Source organism: Cloeon dipterum, chromosome 2, assembly GCF_949628265.1.
Source record: "Cloeon dipterum chromosome 2, ieCloDipt1.1, whole genome shotgun sequence".
Classification (NCBI taxonomy): domain Eukaryota; kingdom Metazoa; phylum Arthropoda; class Insecta; order Ephemeroptera; family Baetidae; genus Cloeon; species Cloeon dipterum.
Genome location: NC_088787.1, coordinates 19,784,861 through 19,803,554, shown reverse-complemented (window position 1 = coordinate 19,803,554; position 18,694 = coordinate 19,784,861). Strand labels below are relative to the sequence as shown.

The window sequence follows — 18,694 nt, the reverse complement described above, 5'->3', positions numbered from 1 at the left end:
AGATTTCAAGCTAGGTATTTTGATTTGCAAAGACGTAATTTTAATTAACAATAACTACTGTAAAATTACAAGAACAACCTTCTGTAATAAAGATTTTGAAAAAAAAAAACAGCGTCTCACTGCCACTAAACTTACGAACAGCCATTAAAGAGGGACACTATTAGGATTAGGGTTTTTTGCACCGTCGGCCAGTTTTGAAAGTAGGCAACTCAGCATCCTCTCTAAAGGGGAAGTTGATCAATTTGGCTGTTCCCTCGTGAATTCTTAATTCTGTAAAATTTTAAATTGGTCAGTTCAGTTTGTTTTAGTCTCCTGGAAAATAAATACCAAATTTCCCTGGTGATTTCTCCTTAGCCTGAATTACGTTTTGCTTTAGCTCAGTCTCTACATCTTTAGAGAATTTCAATAACTGAAATCATTTCGTTTTAAATCTAACTAAGGCAAATAATGAGTAATCGATTTACCTCTTTGATTGAATCTTGATCCTTAACGTGCTTCTTGGATTTGTATTCTTCATTTATTTTCTTTCTAGAAGCTGGAGGTAAATTTCGATATTTTAAATTTGACTCAACAAAAATATTTGATTACCTGTCAGAGCTAGAGCATCCTCTTTGAACGCAGTCTGACTGGCTCTCAACAGAGATTTAAAATGGTGCAGAACCTGTTAAATTGCGTTACTTGCATCAAGTTAAAAAGCAATATATTAGGGATTAGGGGTAGAAAATGTTTCAAATTTTATTAAAAAAATAAACACCCTGCTGGTTAGATTTTAAGGCAAAAATATTTTAGCCATATTGTCTTAAAGCGATTTAACAATTTATTTTTAATGCGAATTTTTAAAACCAAAACTACAGAAATTTTACAATTTCTTTTATGAACCAAATTTGTTTCAAATTTCAAAAACAATTTTCATCAGAATTCGTGGGGAAATTATGCAACCGGTTTGCTAAATATGCCCAGCAAATTGCCTAATTAAGAAAAAGCAGGGGATAAACTGTCAGAACTTTTTGGCTTTCCTTTCATTTTTCTAGAGAAACCTATTTGTAATTCTAAACAGTGAACAAATCACTATATTTATTATTACACTCTCTTACCTCTCTTCTCAGCATACTCATTTTACGTAAGCCCAATTTGGTATTCAATAGTTCAAGTATCTGAAAAAAATTGGAACAAATATTTATTTTTTCTGTTTATTGAGATATTTTGTTACTGTTTAGTCATCAATAATCTAAAAATCAATAAATTCAATAGGGAAAAATTATGAAAAGGTGGGGTGTGCTCCAATTACAAGTTTTCAATCATCTATCTAATACGCAACTGGGGATTTATAAAGGCACGGTAAAGCTATCGCTTTTTTCTCTTGAAAAATATTTTCTATTAGACTATGAACTGTGACTAATAATAGGTATTAGTCTAAAATGTTCCTAAAACTATCAAAATATTAAAATGAAAAACAAATAAACAGCTGGTGTTTTATTTATTAACAGCCTCGCTTTAAATACGGTTTCTAAATTCGAAAACGCGTGATTTCGATTTCTCGTGATTTCTACAGCATTGTTGTTCTTACCGTCAGAGTTCTCTTCAAGTCCTTCAAGTAGTCTTTTATCCCTATTTTGCTATTATTATTATTGTTTTTGCGTGCATTGCTTCCTACGCAGCATTAATGCATGTTTCCATTTCCCCCTCCATCACAATCACCTTGCTCTTTAGTTAGTGTGACAGGACCGGGGAAGATTCCATAATAGTTGCAACTTATTTAAGAGTGTTTCAAGAAAAACATGGCGGCTATTCCAGTCTCATTGTCCTCTGAATTCCTGCATAAGCGAGCACGTTCGTCGCGCCTCTAGCGGACTTGTGGCTCAACACCACGAAACGAAAACTCAAAACACTAATCGAGACAGACAGAGACAGACAGCCAGAGGCAGACAGAGAAAGACATAGTGGAGTTCTGCGTCGAGGAAGTGTGTCGGTCAGTCTTTTTGTCGGACATCGGAGGGACGGAGGAGGAAATATGTCAGCGGGCAGGGATCGTCGGCGGTTCACCATCGAGGACGCGTTCGAGGAGGAGACGGACGACGCGATCCGCGTGTACGGCTCGACGACGGAGCGGTCGCCGCTGAAGCCCAAGGTGCGGGCGAACGGCACCATTCCCGAGGACAACATCGTGGTGCGCATCGACAACGCCGAGCCGCGGTCGCCCGTCCCGCTCAAGAGTCCGGACGACGTAAGTGTCCGAGAGAATTCGATCGAGTGACAAAATGCGTCCCTCGCTGTGGCTGTGGGTTACGCCTATATTTGGGTATCGCGATAAAAACACACGGAACGCGATTAAGGCTTCATCGCCTTGAGTGGGAGCTAGCAGCCTGCGCTTTTTTGTTTATTCGTGCGTGTGTGTCGCAACGATAAGGGCTCGGACGGATGAGCCTGCTGCGTGATTCTCATTCCAATTAGTCTTCTCTGTTCGGGGGGAAAATGGACGTCATGCCGTCAGACCCAGAAGTACATATTACTCATTTATGTTAATGCGTGCTAGTTGCTGACTATTAAGTTGTACCGTGAAGTTTATTAAAATGCGTTTCCTTTTCTGCCTCGTTCGCAGACTGCCTCCAGGGACAGCGACTCACTCATCCAGGAAAACTTCTCGCCAGGAATGTTTGACCCTTCCAAGTCGTGCTGGCAGCACCCCAAAATCAGGGAGAATTGGAAAATGGTCCTCGCGGCCATCGTGCTTCTGCTCATAGGAATTGGTAAAAAGAAAATTATTTTTCTTGCTTCCGTTGAATTGTTTGCAAAATAGTAAATAATGCAAACTTTAATTTTTTTAATAGGAATACCAAATATTTAACCTATTTTCTAAAAGAAAGAAATTAACTCAATGTAGGGGATGCAAATTACCCAAAGTACTAAATCGACTCGCCGCGTTGATAGCACAAGAGCCCAGGCCCAGACAGAATTGATCCGCCTGTAGGTGTACAAACAAACAATAGTTCCCCTTTGATTACAAGGCACAAGCACGACTTTTCATGGTAGTTGACCTTTAAACTTCAATGTCAATCTTTTTTACATCAAAGCGTTCTCTTTAAGTATCTCTTAATTGAAAGAAAGAGCAAAAAATGGCAGCCAGCATTTATTTTTTCATGGTTGGTTGGGATCTTCTGCTGATTGAGACATTTAAATTTTTAACGCCTGTTCGATCGACAAAGTTTAAGTCCTTAGCATCTGCTGAGCATCACATGATGTGACCTTACGAGAGGTTAGATCGCGAATTTGACATTTGCTAAAGTGCATTACTTCAATTCATTCTATTAAGAAGGCATTGGGTCACGCAGAGATTAAAGTTAATGCACAAAAGAAGAAGAATATCAGTGTCAAATAATAGTAAATAAGATCATGCGAGTCGTGTCATTTGGAATTTTACTCCATTTTTATGTTGTTTTTCAAACTGAGATTATAAATTAAAGTTGTTTATTAAAATTGGTTTAGAGTAGTCTGTGCTTCTGGGAATTGAGCCTACGTGAAAATAAATGTCTTTGTGAGTTACACCGTTTCCCTGTGAGATCATGCTTATTTTGAGGCAGCTGCATCTCTAGCTCTTTGCCATTTTTTGTCTTACCAAAACATCGTAAATTCACTCTCGTCCCTTTAGTAGCATCTTGCGTCGTTTGAAAGCTTTTATATTTGGCAACACGACGCAGTGTTTGACACAAAAAACATTTCTTATACTTTACATCTAAATCGGTAATTATTTTAGAATAAGTTATTTTTTTACTTGATTATCCGTACAATAGAAGAATCGTTTTATTAATTGGGAAAAAAATAAAGGTGTTTCAAGGAGATTTTTATTTTGTTTTTACTTCATTTCTATTTTTATGTTGTTTGGGGTCGTAATCACTGAGTGGTGTCGCGTAAAAATTTGAGTTACTTTTCCCCGAAAAGCAGGGTGAAATTTGGAAAACAGGCCTGCCGGAGTTAAAAAATCTCTTTGCACAAAGTAATGCTTATTTATACGCCCAACACCTTTTATATTGGCAAAGTAAAACGAAAACTTCAAATTCGAGTAACTGTTGAGTGTACTTTTCTAAATCGAATATACTTGAGAAGGGTCCCTTTGATTTTTTTTCCAAGTATATTGGGACAAAAAATGTTGACCAAAGTGTTTATAATAGTATTTAAATAATTAAGATAAGCGCACCGTTGAAAAGGCAAATTTCAGAGCTTTCATAATAATTATGTGCCATCAAACCTTTTGAAAGCTACCAGGGTGCTCAGGAAACACCTTGATTTGCCCACAATCTCGCCCTTGAGAACCGAAGGGTCAAATTGTACGGAAATATATTTTTTAAATAATAATTTGGCAATGTTTTTTTAATTCGATTCTGTAAAAGTTTGTTTGATATTATTAATTACCGAGACCAATAAGCATTCACATAATATAACAGGTTAAACTAGCGTTCTGCATATATTTTAAAGCGGTTCCTTTTTCTTTCCAACCTTTGCAGTTTTAGGGGGGACTTGATACATAGCATCAAGTTAATATGTTGCCGTTTCAGTCGAGTTGAGACCAGAGACAGTTTAATACAGCTTATTAATTCTTAAATTAATTTGTTTTAAACTTCCTTGAAAAACCACAAGAATAAAAATTTAGTAGGGATTTAAAGAACCCATGACCTTTGGAGAGTTTAGCTTCAGAATTAATTTAGTTTTTTAAGCAAGATTTTTAGCATTTTTATTTTAAACTTTTTATCATACAAAAACAAATTAAAAATCCCCAGGCACATTTGATAATATGAAGGAATTAAATTAAATTTCGTTTCGAAGACCATAAGGATTCTATAAAATCTCTTAATCTGTTTCATTTTTAATTTAAGATGTTTAAGATAATTAATTATAAGATTTTTTAATCCAGCTCCTTTTTATTATATTAATCTGTAATCTTTATAAAAAAAAATAAAACTGCACTTATAAAAAACCCGTCGTTTTGTCAGCTTTGGAACCTTTTTTATTGAATTTGGCTCTGTATTGCTTCAGGACTGCTGGTAACCGGCTTCCTGGCGGCGTTGCTTCCGATTGAGGGCCTCCAGTCGGCCGTGTTCTTCATTGCCGGCGCTATCTGCTTTATTCCCGGTGCGTACCACGTGGTCTACATTTACCTGGCCGTCAAGGGGTGGCAGGGCTTCGATTTTTACCACCTGCCGCTCTTCAACTAGCGTGTACAAATATACGTGTGTCGGTCGGGCTCAACTCTCTGACTGTGCCGAGTGCGTTCGTTGCCGATGATTACTACACGAGTAGCCAAGTCTAATCGCTTTCAGTGTAAAAGTGCACTTGTTGACAACGCCGCGCGCGCGCGTCTAGTAATTTATTCAGCGCTCGTGTAATCAATGTATCTCTCGATTAGCAGCAGCTTTTTGCAATGTTGTGGCATTTTTTATGATGATAATTTTTTGGCCTTTTTGCTTGGATGCCGGAAACAAAAAAAAGGACACTTGAGACGGAGTGTTAACTAAGTCATTCACGTTTGTGTCTGTTTTCTTCTTTAGCCTCTTAAACATTTTCCGTCGTCTCAGGCCGACTGCTTCAATAATCCAAATTGGATTTCAATTGAACAACTCACTATGTAGCTCTTTACAGAAATTGTGTAGGGTTTAAAATTTAGAGTTTACCACGAAAAGAATGTGATGGCCGGGCAGCAGCAGCGTTGAATAACAGTTCTTAAGTGCTGGCAGCTCTTTTATTTTTATATTCAGTTTGAGACTTTAGTTTTTTTTCCTAAATTTTGAGTGCTATTTCCATATGTGTATTTATTTTTAGAAAGGCCAGCAAGTACAAGGCTGTGAAAAATGTAAATAAGTACGTGGGATTGCTGAAGCTTTTGATGTCGATTAACCACCCCCTGCATTGTATAGTTTTTATTAATTCTTGCTTCTTGTCGATTTTGGCGTTCCAACATTACTATAACCACAGGGGAGTTTTTGTATCCAAAGTTAGATAAGTAAAATGAGAGACTTCCTCACTAAAGTCGTCCCCTAGATAGATAACTTTTTGTATTTTTCTCCGCTGCGCACCAAGAAGCAAGCATTAACACACTCTAATGACTATAATTTCTTCACTGTTTTTGTGTATTATTTGAGAAATAATGCAGCTATACGCTCATTTGACAAAGTGTAACGTGTACATAACAACAACTATTTATGACAGACGATGCTGGAAATGTACTTCAATCTTGCAGGATAATAAATTGAAATTTTATAAGTGAATTGAAATCAAAAAAGCTTAAAAACCTGGTGTTATTTAGCAATGAAACTCACTCCACTTTTATTGAGTATTATATATTCAAAAAAATCTTCTCTGCTCACAAGGGAAGCCCAAAAATTCCCTCAAAGGCGCGAACTCCCCATTGTGAGTGGAATTGCCCTCTCAACAGGGAATTCGCCCAAGAGGAAAGGGTTGAAAGTCAATTATAACAGTTTTGAGGTTAATCGGTGCGCTTCCTTTATCAGAACTACATATAAATGAACAACATTTCGTTTGATCACAACTGATGAAAGTCTTTTCGTGTGTAAATTCGTCGATTACGTTTGGTAGAAAAATACGGTTTGATTTAATCTCTTACCACCTAACAAAATAACTGATATATTTTATGGCACACACTTTACTGTCTGAGAGCCTGTCTCTCCTCGTCGGCAATGGGCGCGTTGCCGCCCTTGCCGTTCATGTTCTCTTTAAGGACGATCATCCGCACCTGTCGCGGTGATGCCAACACGGCCCTGTCGTTCGGCTTGAGCCGCTTGTGCACCAGCACCAACCAAACGCCGTAAGCCAGAATCATGACCGAGGTTATCGAGAACGTGAGAGTCGTGCCCAGCTCGACGTACATGATGCTCAGCACGATGCTTCCGAGGGCGCGAGCAAAGCTGCCGGTGCCCATCATCAGGCCCATCCAAACGCCCTTTAATTTTAATTTTTATTATTTTAAAATGGGATTAATTTAATTGCAAATTGCAACGTTAAAACTACATATTTAATTTTTTTAAATTAAATTTACCTGTGGTCGTGGGCCCAAAATCTTTGAGAATATCGAAAAGAGCAGCGTGACGCCAATGGGGTATCCGATGGAAAGGAACAAATATCCAATCAAGACCTGCGGCAGGGTCATTGCTGGGGTGAATTCGCACCACGGCTGCTCCACCACTGGGCAGCCTACCGCGCTTGTTAAGTTATGCTCATCTGCTCAAAAGACAATTATTTAAACCGTTTCGTTATACCCATCCAGAAATTTCTTACGCGAGAATTGAAGCTGCGGAGGAGCGTCTCCCCACGGGATGTACGCGAGCCTTCCGATGAACATGAAGAGGAAGCCGCCGTAAATGACGAGATTCGCTTCACTGATGCTGAAATAAGAAAGATTCAAGGGGTTTTCCTTTTGTATCATCGTTTTTCAAATTACTATTTGCAAACAAATTTCAGCAGAGCAATAACAGTGACGGAAATGATCGCGCCAACAGCCATCACGATGCCCATGTAGTAAACGGCTTGTTCGTTGGTCCATGCGAACTGGTCCATCACAATCGGAATGCCCAAGCTGAGGAAGAAAGATTTAATCTAACCTCGAATTAAATTTAAAATATTAAAATCGTACTTTTCCAATAGAGCGATGTTAAAAACAAGAACAAAGTAGCCGAAGATCAAACTGAAAGCGGCCAAATAGTCTAGTTTTGACTTCTTCCACACAGGCTGAGAATCTATTTAAGATTGGTTTTTTTCATTAATTTATAACTTTAAAAGGTATAGCACTCTTTGTGTACCTGGCAGGAGAGTCGAAATCCCTTGCGTTTTCATCTCCTCCCTGACGGCGATGTGCTGCTCTGTGAAAAACTGTGGTAGCAGCAGCACAAAGTTGATTGAGCTGAGCACCACGATGACCCAGCCGACCGACGTGTACATGTTCATTGAGATGAAGTCCTCGATTATTGGAAATCCGTCGTTTCCAAGGAGAGACGTCAGGATCGACTGGACAACTAAAATGGCAGTTCAATATTTTATATTTATTATGAAATTACTCAAGTTACTCCTATTTCAAATATTTTATGGTAATGTTTGCAATTATTATGATTATTATGGTATGATTATACCTCTTAAATATGGATTGATTTCAATTACTGGAATCTGCTGAGCTAATAGACAAATTGAATGACATGTGCGATTTTCACACTATTGCTAAAGTTTATGATTTTTCCAATATTTCACAACAGAAAAATGCTCTGGGAAAATCACGTGCAGAAATGTAGTACAGTTAAACTTTTTTATAAGAAAGTTTTCATAGAATCAAGCTTTTATTTTGGCCTTATAAAAGTTTTGAGTGGGGGTTTCTGGTAAAATGAGTCAATTTTTAAAACGGCTTTTCCAGGAAATTGGGAAGGGCAAATTTTTACCAGAACAGCTAGTATGACAAAAATTGCAAGTTTCATAAGCTTTAATGCGACTTTGCCAAGATTTTTGCTCGAGCAATCATAGCCGCTGAATTATAAGAAAAAGCTAAACTCATGCTCCTTAATCTCATATGATTTTTAAAAATGTTATTTTGTCAATCGATTTTCAAGATTCATAGCTTTTATAGCCATAGAAAAAGCTTTCCTCCTTGTGTTACTTTTTTCATTATGTCATGCAATTATTTATCTATTTCTAATAATGTTAAAAAATGTCCGTAAAATTGACGCACCTGGACCAAAAATGTAGCCCATAACCTGGCAAAGAGCCAAAATGCTCGTAGCCCCCGTTCGCTCGTCCAGGGTGGTGGCGGCGGAGATGTACGATCGGATCACAGTAACGTTTGCTGAAAACAACAAAACACGTTAAAAATTTTGGCCATTGTTGTATATGGGAAAGAGATACCGGCGCTGACTCCAATGAGGAACCGCGTGATGATCATCCAGTATTTGGCAGTGGAGGCCGGGAACGCCTCAAGCAGCGAGTAGCCGGCGCTCGCCATGACCATCAGGGCCAGGGTGGCGAGCAGCGGCTGCCGCGCAGAGCCGCTCTTGTTGCTCCAGTAGCCAAGGATGGGCGAAAAAATCGTCTCAGCCAATGGACCGGCGGCTGTTACAAAACCTAGGAACTCTTTGCCCACGTTCGGGTCCAGCTGGAATTTCAATTTTTTTTTTTTTTAGGTGAATCATTGCAGAACGAAAATTATCAACATTAAGTGTTGACTCTTTAAGGGCCCATTTGGATCTATTTTTCGGAATCAAAAATAATATTTGTCTCTTAAATTTGCTATAATCTCAATAACCAAATAACAGTTGAAGATAAGATCTTGCAAATTTTATCAAAAAATTGAACGTTTTGACGAAGAATTTATGCTTGATTTCGATTTCTCTTTTACGATTTTTCCAACAGTGTGAGAATTATGAGATAAATTTCCTTTCTGGCAAAACAAAATCATGATTTTCAACAAGAAGACAGCGTCGCCGCTTGATTAGCATGCAAATTTTGAAGCTGATTTATTCAGGAATTTAAACAGCGCGACCTGGATTTTTTTAGCTATTTCTTATATTTTTAGAAAAGAAGCTCTGCATTTTGCTTAGACAGAAATAGAAGCCTTGATTGCATAAAGAAACTATAGTGAAGGTGTGCAATTTCAATTCACTGTGTCAAGATCAATTGACCACAGCAAGCAGTGCAATTTTATTATTCCTTTCTATTCTTGCACGCATGACATAATTTCTAAATGTGAAATTATTGAAGCATCACGTTGAGCACTGAATTTAAATACACTCAGTTCGAACGAAATGATGCCGAAAACAGAGCGAGTGTGAAATGTTTACACCGCGTACAACAATAGTGTCGCGTTTCTCAACCGCAATGCGCACTACTACTTGTTTTTCTACGCACCAGTTACAATTATAGAATGAACTGTGTTCAGTGGGTGTACGCTTAATAATACACACCTTGGTGAGATAAGGCCAGACCGCAGTCAAGATGATTGTGAACCCAGTGGACATGACGAACATGGTCAAATACATCAGTCTGATGGACCGCCATCGTGTCCGCCGCTCCTCAAACGTTTCCAAGCCGATGGTCTTGTTCACCTTCCTCGAGTCCTGCCTGAAATAAAAAAAATATTCTTAATTATTGACCCCATATTTATTCTTTTTTAATTATTAAATATTAAAAACCTAACCCACAAATTAGTTTAGACAGTGGCTAATGTCATAATATTTGAGTTTCGACGTTCCCCTAAACCAAATTAACCTCCGTACGAGTCTTTTGATTTTTTTTCAATGCTGGGAACGAATTTTAAATGTTTTGTTGTGCTCGGCACCCGCTGTATGATACACAATTTTCTGCTGATTGTTGATGTATCCGTCGATCGTGACTCATCTTGCGCCGCTTTATCCAAGCGTACAGCCGACCACTTCTGGCAATAGGGCTCACTCCGCGTATTTTATGACTAACAGCCATGTAATGATAGTGTCACTCGGCTGTAGCAACAAGCAGACCCGACGGAAACGATCCTCGTATATCTCATTGTCATTTATCATTCTGCTGCACTTCTTCTTGTGCCCTCCGCAAGCGTGTGTGGCGCAGCAGGTTTAACAATCGACTCGAGACGCCTCAGGGCCCTCGTTCGCGCATAAAGGAAAAATTACAATTACACCGTGCAATATGGAATTATTCAGCTGAATAAAAATAATATGGTTAGGAATTTTCATCATGTTTAAAATTAAACTTCTTAGTAATTATCACAGGCTGAATTTATATTTTCCTATTTTTACTTATTAAGAGAGGGCAGTGAATTTGAAACACTTGCCTTTTTTTCTGAGTGAGCTTCCAATCAGCATGAGATGATGGGATGATCTAATGAGCATGGATCATGAAATTTTAAGCTATTTTAACCACACATAAAATCCTCGAGATCGCCGAAACTAGTTAAATGTACAAGAAAAGTTTCACGCGAGGAACTTTTTCTCACGATTTAATTTTTTTGAGGAATTGTGTGACCCAAAATTATTTATGATCAGGTTTCCAGTCGCGCATTTCTTTTGCACATGCGTGAAAGTCGGTTTTGTTGCTATTTCAAAACATATATTTGTTGCAGTTTGAATTTCCATGGGTTAAAAACCCAGCACAGAAATTGTTTGTTAATTAAAGTTAATATTCAAATTTTACCTGTTCACATGATAAGTTACGGAATTTTGCCTTGACAAATTAGATTTTGAAAAATTAATCTCTTTGCATAACTTTAAAATTTCACTTCTTGCGTTTGGTTTCTTATATATAAATTAAAAATTACCATTTCAACGATTAAAAACGTGTAAATTTGGCTTAACTGATGTGTGTCAAAAAGAGTCAAACCCAGTCTATTTTGCACCAAAAATTGTCTAATATTTTGCAAAAGAGCCGTCTAAAATTCACAGCCCTGCGCTTTAAAATTACTTGTGATCAGAATTAATTTTTAATAATTACAAACCACGTTAAATTTTACTGGCAGCTGCTGAATCAAGTCCTTTTAATTAAATAAAAAAATTGAAATATATTATAAAACCTGCCGAACACATAAAGAACTTATCAAGTGTCACTCTGAGTTCATTTTTAGTGTACAATCTCAATTGGAACCACAACGCTAATTGATTCAAAGTGCGTCGTATTTTTCTCTCGAGTTTTCCTTGACAACAATAAACCTGCATGTGAGTAATACTCTCGGTCAGTAACATACATATTGCTGCAACTTTCTGTTTGCAAGCAAAAAATAATAATGTACTTGGAGAAGGCCACCACAGCACTTCACAAAGCTTGCGCAAATGAATTTGAGAGCAGCTGCGGATAACAAAAATAATGTTCCTAACAATTAAACTCACTTTATATTAACTGTTTCAAACGACTCGTCACTCCCAGGCAGGCAATTAATTATTCTTAAAGTAGGAGCACGCGCGTACAATCGACTGGAAGTCGGGTGCCGGGTTCCATTTGTGATTTATGAATATTCATCAGCCCCTGCGCAGTGCTCAAGTCCATTACCGTGCGAAATTAGCGATTGAGAGAGGCTTCACTGGAACATTCCCATGCGGGATGACTCCAAAGTCCGCAGATTCGGCGATCACAATAGAGCGAATTAAAGAGTTCAATTGACTCACTCAATTGCATCAAGCAGAAGGATGGAGAGTGAGGAAATTCTCTCACATCCCGCGTCTGGTGAATTTAAATCAGAATTGCGATCAATCGACTGCAGTTCGAGGACTTTTTGATCTCTGACCCGCTTGAATTTAAATAATTGTTTAATTGTAGCACGTTTTGTCTTGTGGCTCTTTCGAAATAGTTTTTTTTTGTTTACAGCTTAATTTTTGATAAGATTTTTGGGTTAAAGATCAAATCGGCAAAATAATATACCGAGATAACTTTATCAAGAGGTCAAATTCCTCTTTAAAATTTAGGACAATTTGAGATCCAGGAATAATTTTGAAATCAATGATTACGCCTCATCGAGTAACTGAGCAAAGATAATTGGTCTGATGTAAGAATGACAAGCAATAATTGACACGTATTGCACTTGCAGTTTCAAAACCATTTTATAAAATAAGAAAAAATTGGATACGTGACTCATGGATTTCGACTGACAAGCAGGGCTCAATGCATTTAATTTTGAATGTTTTTCATATCACTTGATAATACGGCTTGAACTTAATTGTGCGTGGGGTCTTCAGATTTTGATGAACATTGGTGGAGATTTTGCTCTAGTAAACCATAGTCTTACCTGTAAATTTCAACATGAAATAACAAGAATTGCCTATTTTACAGGAGCAAGTCTGCGGTAAGCTAAATTTATTCAGAAGATCGACAGTCTTTTTTGTCGATATGTTAAAAAATAAATTCCCAACAAATTTTCCATGGTGGTCTTTTTTGTAAGTCAAAGGTCAAGGGCATGAAATTTTGAGTAAAAACTAAAAAATCCTGCATTTTGAAAATAATTTTTCACATTTGAGAGAGCCATAATGCGCCTCACTACTTAATGGAAAATCAAATATTGGTGGTGCGCATTATCTCTTTTTTTTTTAGATGTTCGCGACCAAAGTTAGAGAAGCGAGCAATTTTTATACCAGATGAGAGTGACGTTAAACTGCGGTTCGAGCATAATATCCACCTATATTTCGGTCAAATTTAATCACAGCTTGGTTCATCATTATTATTTTTGACCGCATCGAGATGGTAGTTGGGGGTTAAATCCACCCGTTAATTCCCCTGAAGCATCTGGAGGATGGCTTTTCAAAAGAGTTTCCAACTTTAAGCTCCTGTAAAATGGGCAATTCCTAGAATTTCATCCTGAAATTTTTATAGGTAAGACTATAAGGATAAGGTCTAATACGGCAACTTTTCCACTAAATTGAATTAAAATCCGACGACCCCCAACCAAAATGAGTTCCATCGAGTTCAGTTCAAGCCATACATATTTGGAGATATGCTCTTTGAAGAATAGATTGGTGTTCTTATCTTATACACATGTTTCATTATTCAATATAATATATTTGTTTCAAAGAGGCATGTTTCTCTGGGAATTTCATATATAATTTCACCTTAAAACAACTTGTTTACAAATAAAAATTATTTTTTATCTAGTTTTTCTTCATTTTATTTTATATTGTACAGAAACATTCCCTAGTAAGAGGATAAAATTTTCCATTTACTTGTATGGTCAGGCAGGGCAATTTAAAAATTGTGCAAGAAAATCAATCAATTTCCTGTTCCGTCTATACTACACGGAATATGTTTTAAAGTCTATTTTGATTTTTAAACGGTCCAGGCAACATTCCACAGCCCCCCACGCGAACAGGTAAAATTGGAATATTAATTTCGATTCGTTAAACGTTTCAGTCTTTAGAAAAAAGTATTCTACCTCTATTTAATGAGATCGAATTTCATCAAAATGTTTCACTTCTGAGCGTTTTGAGCAGTATTTTTTCGGTATAATTTTGAAAAATGCCGGAAAGACCTGTTAAACTGCTCGTGCCGGTAGGCAGGCACTCGTGCATACAATTGATGAGGAAATTGTGAAAGAGAGCATCAAACAGGTAGTGCCGCGGCGGGAGGCGACCTTCACGGCCGACGTGCCGAGTTTGGATTTGGAGAGTCTGCTCTGCTCTCGGATGTGTGCTTTGACAGCGTTGTGACTGCCGCTCGCATGGTAACCAGCGAAGGGGACTTCAAGCCCATATCTCTGCTGCTGCGTGAATTGAACGCGACTACCCCCTCATCTCCACTTTTTTTCTGGATACGTAATGAAACCAGCTGGGATGAAAAGAAACTCGCCTTCTGAGAGCCGCGAGCGAGCTTTTCATCAGCCTTTCGCGTGGAAATCAAAGCCGAGGCTCGAACAGCCCTTGGAAAATGCATGAAATATTCATTTTCAGAGCCGAGGGAGGAAGAAAGGGTTGCTTTGTGCTTTGCAAGTTGTGGTTTTTAATCACATTTCAGGTGGAACAGTTTAAAAGTAATACAAAAAACAGCCGATGAGGCCTGGGATTAGCTGAAATTGCGATACAATCCAGTACCGCAGATTATTTTTATTGAGTTACTTGCAATTTACAATCTTGGAAAATTTCCCTTTACTACATCTAGAGATTTATTTTCTTTTTTTCAACATCTTAAAAATTGCTATCGATAAAGTCCTTTGGAATTTAAATGTCATTTTAAAAACTTCGAGCCTGTAACTGCGCGACAGTTTCACATTGCACTTTCGGAATTAGTTGTGACACAGGAAAGGGTCGAGGGACTCGAGTTCTGATTAATATTCACACGCGGCTTTCGAGTGGCAACGTACTCGAGCACTGTGTCAAGGACGTGTCTCGCCAGGCAGCTTTTCCTCAACCATATGAATCCCCATATTCCCCAGTTCAAGAAGCCGAAATCAAAGATTCGATTAAGCAACAGCAACACGCTCGCTCTCGACGCACTGGGAGTCAAGGTTTCCAAACATTTGCTTTCACGTGCGGCCCTAGTAACTAAAACTACTTTTCGAGTTTAAATTATTTAATGATGCGCTCAGCCTATCGTTGCTCGGGGGAAGAACAACAAAGCAGACACTCTGTGTTTAAATAATTCCGAGAAGAAAAAAAACGCTGCTCGCGAAATTCAAGAAGTGCAGATAAGGTCTCGTTGGTTTTATCTTTTGCAGGAAACGCGAGTGATATTCCTCTAGTTTTCTCTTGAGCTGTCAACGATGACCATCCCATCGACAATGAGTGAGAAGCGTCCTTCACTCTCTTTTGTGTTTGTTGAGAGAGCCAACGAATGCGAGAACGTGCGTGCCGCAGGTATAAGTGTTTTATTCGCATTAATTGCGATGGTTCCTGGTAGGAAGCTCGACGTTCACATCAGCTCAATAACAGCCTTGGAGTAATTGGAAGCGATCCGAATGTCGACAGAAAGAACTTTGCACGCGTTCCCTTTACAACATTGTTGCGTTATGTTAATTTTTTTAATACGCACCAACGAACAAGCTTTATTTTAAATAATTAATTGCACTAACTTTTAAAATTCAAGGTGGATTCAAAGCATAATTTTGTGAAATTGTTTTTGTGGAAGAACGGTAAACGATCATTTCTTTTTTATTATTATTTGTTTAAATTCGGACGAAATTGAAACTCTAATCTTGTTTGAAGTTATCTAGAGACAACGAACATATTATTGTGGTTTAATATGAAATATTTGTGTCAGCAAAACAATAAAAAACACAAGCAAATCGATATCCTAGCAATCATTGATATTTTTTGAAAAATATTTTAACAAGAAATTATCCAAAGCTGGTATAAATATATTCCACTAAAACTAAAGTATTTAATAATAATATTATAGAAATTAGATTCAAAAGTAACTTTATTGCGGTTCAGACACCATATTCGATAATTTCTTTAAAATATTGATATTCCTAATAAAACGACACTCATGGCAAGGGTTTTCCTCCTAACCAAACTAAAAATAAATATTAAAGTTTCCTAATTAATACTGCCTTCCCCACAAAATGAAATATTTCCAGAATAATTCCTCATACCTGGTGACACAGCAGAGAATTCGGTCCATGTTTCTAGGCCCTTCGAAAGCGAATCTGGTTAGCGACAGGCCGTTCGGAAATGAAAATGAAAATCTAGTTGGAAATTCGCACAGCAAAGTTCATGGTGATGCTGCACTTTAGTATTTTTAGCCTCGCTAGTTGCAAAAAGAGAGCACCAACGCGGAGAGCTGCGACACAAACAAGCACACACAACCTGTGCTCGGGACGCCCTTCCGCCAACAACTAAGACCTCCAGCCCAGCAGCTGTCTGGTGGTGAGGATGAGTGCACGCTGAGCCGAGCAGGCGCACACGGCTCGCCTTGGACCCGGCCGCCGCTCACGGCGCTCACGCTCACCCACCAACCCACACAATTCAGCGGCCAGGGGAATTTTTACTTTCGGGGAGAGCACCATGCGTTTGATAAACTCTAATCTTTTGTGAATGCTTGATAAAGTAACGGGGCCACGCTCGTCTTGCACACTATAATGACATTCAATTGTTGACCGAGAAACATTATAATTTTTAATCTGAGTTTGTTTTAATTGTTTTTTAGTTTTAATGAGATGAATTGTTAACTGTTACCAGCACATTTTAATTTTTTCTGGTGGGATTTAAAATAGCGCTGTTGGTTTACAGAATTGTTGCCTTAGCTCAATTATTTCACCAGAACATATTTATCATGAAGAAATATTTACTTTTAACAAAAGATCGATGATAATTCAAACGCGCATGGCTTGGTTGACATGAAATCTTGTACTGCTCCCAAATCTATTCCGTAATAACTTTTTGATGAGAATGGTATTTATTTTCTTAATTGAATTACAAAATATGGTGAAATGATGGTTTCCTTGAAATTGTTTAAGAAATTACTTGATTTCTCTTAATTATTTGAAAAGTACTCAAGCAGCACCTGATTTCAGCTTGAAATTAGAACTTTAAAAAACGAGGGAGAATAATTAGCGTTGCTTACTTTATTTTAAGAAAATCACTTTTGTTAGAAAAATATTTATGTTTAGAACCTCTGCTCAGCACATCCCGTGTGGGCTATGAGCTGCCTATCTTTTAATACCAAGCGGACAACATTGGACCCGAATGGCCGCAGAGGAGCTTGTGCCCAATGTGGTCATCATTTCGCCTTCTCGTACCGAGGTCTTTTATTGAAACGCTAGAGTCGCCTTCTCGTACCGAGGTATTTTATTGAAACGCTAGAGTCGACAGACATTATTTTTTTTATCCCTTAAGCCGCTGGAAAAAGTGCGAAAACCTGCAAGTGGCGAGTCAGCGCCGGTGCGCCTCCCAGCCGGGTGAACTATTTGAGCATTGCGAGTAACTTAACCACTTTCTGCCATCTCTGACATTAAACAGCCAGTAACAGATCCCAAAAACAGTCCAGACAATTTCAAATCTAAGAATCACTTTATGCTTCTTAGCTGTAAGGCAGCTCTTAATACTCTTATTTTCATATTATTTAATTTACAATAAACGGTAAAATTTTGGTGCGTGAATCCGTCCATTTCACTTATTTACAGCATTTTTACCATTCAGGTCTTTTAATTAACTTATTGAAAATGAAATACAGTCTTGTTTGTCTTGAGCCAAATCAACCATGAATATAACGTCATGTTATAATATTGCTGTGAATTTTAGACAATAATCTCTTTTTTCTTACAGCTCCCGCAATCGTCACGAATGAAACAATTTAACACCCTCACTTTAAAATCGTCTCTTCTGCTAAAATCGTCTAAAAAGGAGTCTTGTTGCAACTGCATGCATCGTTAGCAAATCAGAACGTTCTAATTCAAAATTATTTGACCTCATACAATTGCATTTGATACATAATTTTAAAATAAAATTGTTATAGTGCTTTTAAATCAGATGTGATAAACGTCAGTCTTGCTTACCTGTCTCTTTATTTGTAAATTGTAAAATAAACATGTTTTTCCTTAAATTAAATAAAAAATCAATTCTTCCAAGAAAACAAAAACATACAAAAATGGTCATACATGAACGAATCCTTCAATTAATTAAAAAATAGTTGAAAAAGGTTACCAAAAACAATCTCATGTGATGTACCAAGATCAAGTATGTATGCTTTACAAACGGAACACAAAAAAATCGTCAAAAATACACGCGCTCAGTTGAGCATTAATTCATGCAACCCCGCAACAAACAACTGCACGGCGGCACAGTTTTCCTCCTAGCGCAAGGGTTTTGTGACGTATATTTTAGTCTGGGCTATTTTATTTCTTATCACGTTTTTCCCTCATGTTTGTTACTGACATAAAAGAGACAAAACAAACAAAAATAAAAAAAATATTTTACCATTTTATGAATCACTATTGTATATGTAGTTATGTCTTTTTTTCTCAATAATTGTACTTTTAGCTTTATTGTTTCATTCATTTTTTTCTATTTGGCAGCCTCCAGATTGAATCTGCTTTTAAGAAAACACTGGAATAAATCTGAGATAAAAAGCCGCAGTAGCACATTGATTCTATATAATTATATCGCAGTGACCACGTATTCTTTACTTCCATATAAATATTCGCAAATATGGCCCGCTTCGATATGATATATAATGCGAAACCGCGCAGTATGTTTTAGTATTCGACTCCAAACCGAGATGTCAGCTGCCATTCCAGAGCCAAAAA

At 37.7% G+C, this 18,694-nt stretch overlaps 3 protein-coding genes across 3 annotated transcripts; 1 reads left to right on the top strand and 2 right to left on the bottom strand.

The window, feature by feature from the left end:
* Positions 1-10: 10 nt before the first annotated feature.
* On the bottom strand, positions 11-1,781 carry LOC135938127 (complex III assembly factor LYRM7-like). Its single transcript, XM_065481687.1, has 6 exons — positions 1,568-1,781; positions 1,095-1,154; positions 589-661; positions 465-535; positions 328-409; positions 11-270 (listed from the first exon to the last, which is right to left on the bottom strand). Exons 2-6 carry the CDS (start codon positions 1,113-1,115, stop codon positions 167-169), a joined length of 351 nt encoding a protein of 116 aa, XP_065337759.1. The 5' UTR covers positions 1,116-1,154; positions 1,568-1,781; the 3' UTR covers positions 11-166.
* Positions 1,782-1,895: 114 nt separating this feature from the next.
* On the top strand, positions 1,896-6,280 carry LOC135938125 (transmembrane protein 134). The gene is made up of 3 exons (XM_065481685.1): positions 1,896-2,224; positions 2,600-2,747; positions 5,029-6,280. Exons 1-3 carry the CDS (start codon positions 2,012-2,014, stop codon positions 5,205-5,207), a joined length of 540 nt encoding a protein of 179 aa, XP_065337757.1. The 5' UTR covers positions 1,896-2,011; the 3' UTR covers positions 5,208-6,280.
* Positions 6,281-6,313: 33 nt separating this feature from the next.
* LOC135938123 (major facilitator superfamily domain-containing protein 8-like) lies at positions 6,314-16,330 on the bottom strand. Its single transcript, XM_065481681.1, has 10 exons — positions 16,043-16,330; positions 9,948-10,104; positions 8,893-9,139; positions 8,720-8,833; positions 7,806-8,018; positions 7,640-7,742; positions 7,448-7,582; positions 7,285-7,391; positions 7,046-7,227; positions 6,314-6,949 (listed from the first exon to the last, which is right to left on the bottom strand). Exons 1-10 carry the CDS (start codon positions 16,069-16,071, stop codon positions 6,653-6,655), a joined length of 1,584 nt encoding a protein of 527 aa, XP_065337753.1. The 5' UTR covers positions 16,072-16,330; the 3' UTR covers positions 6,314-6,652.
* Between the last annotated feature and the right edge of the window lie 2,364 nt (positions 16,331-18,694).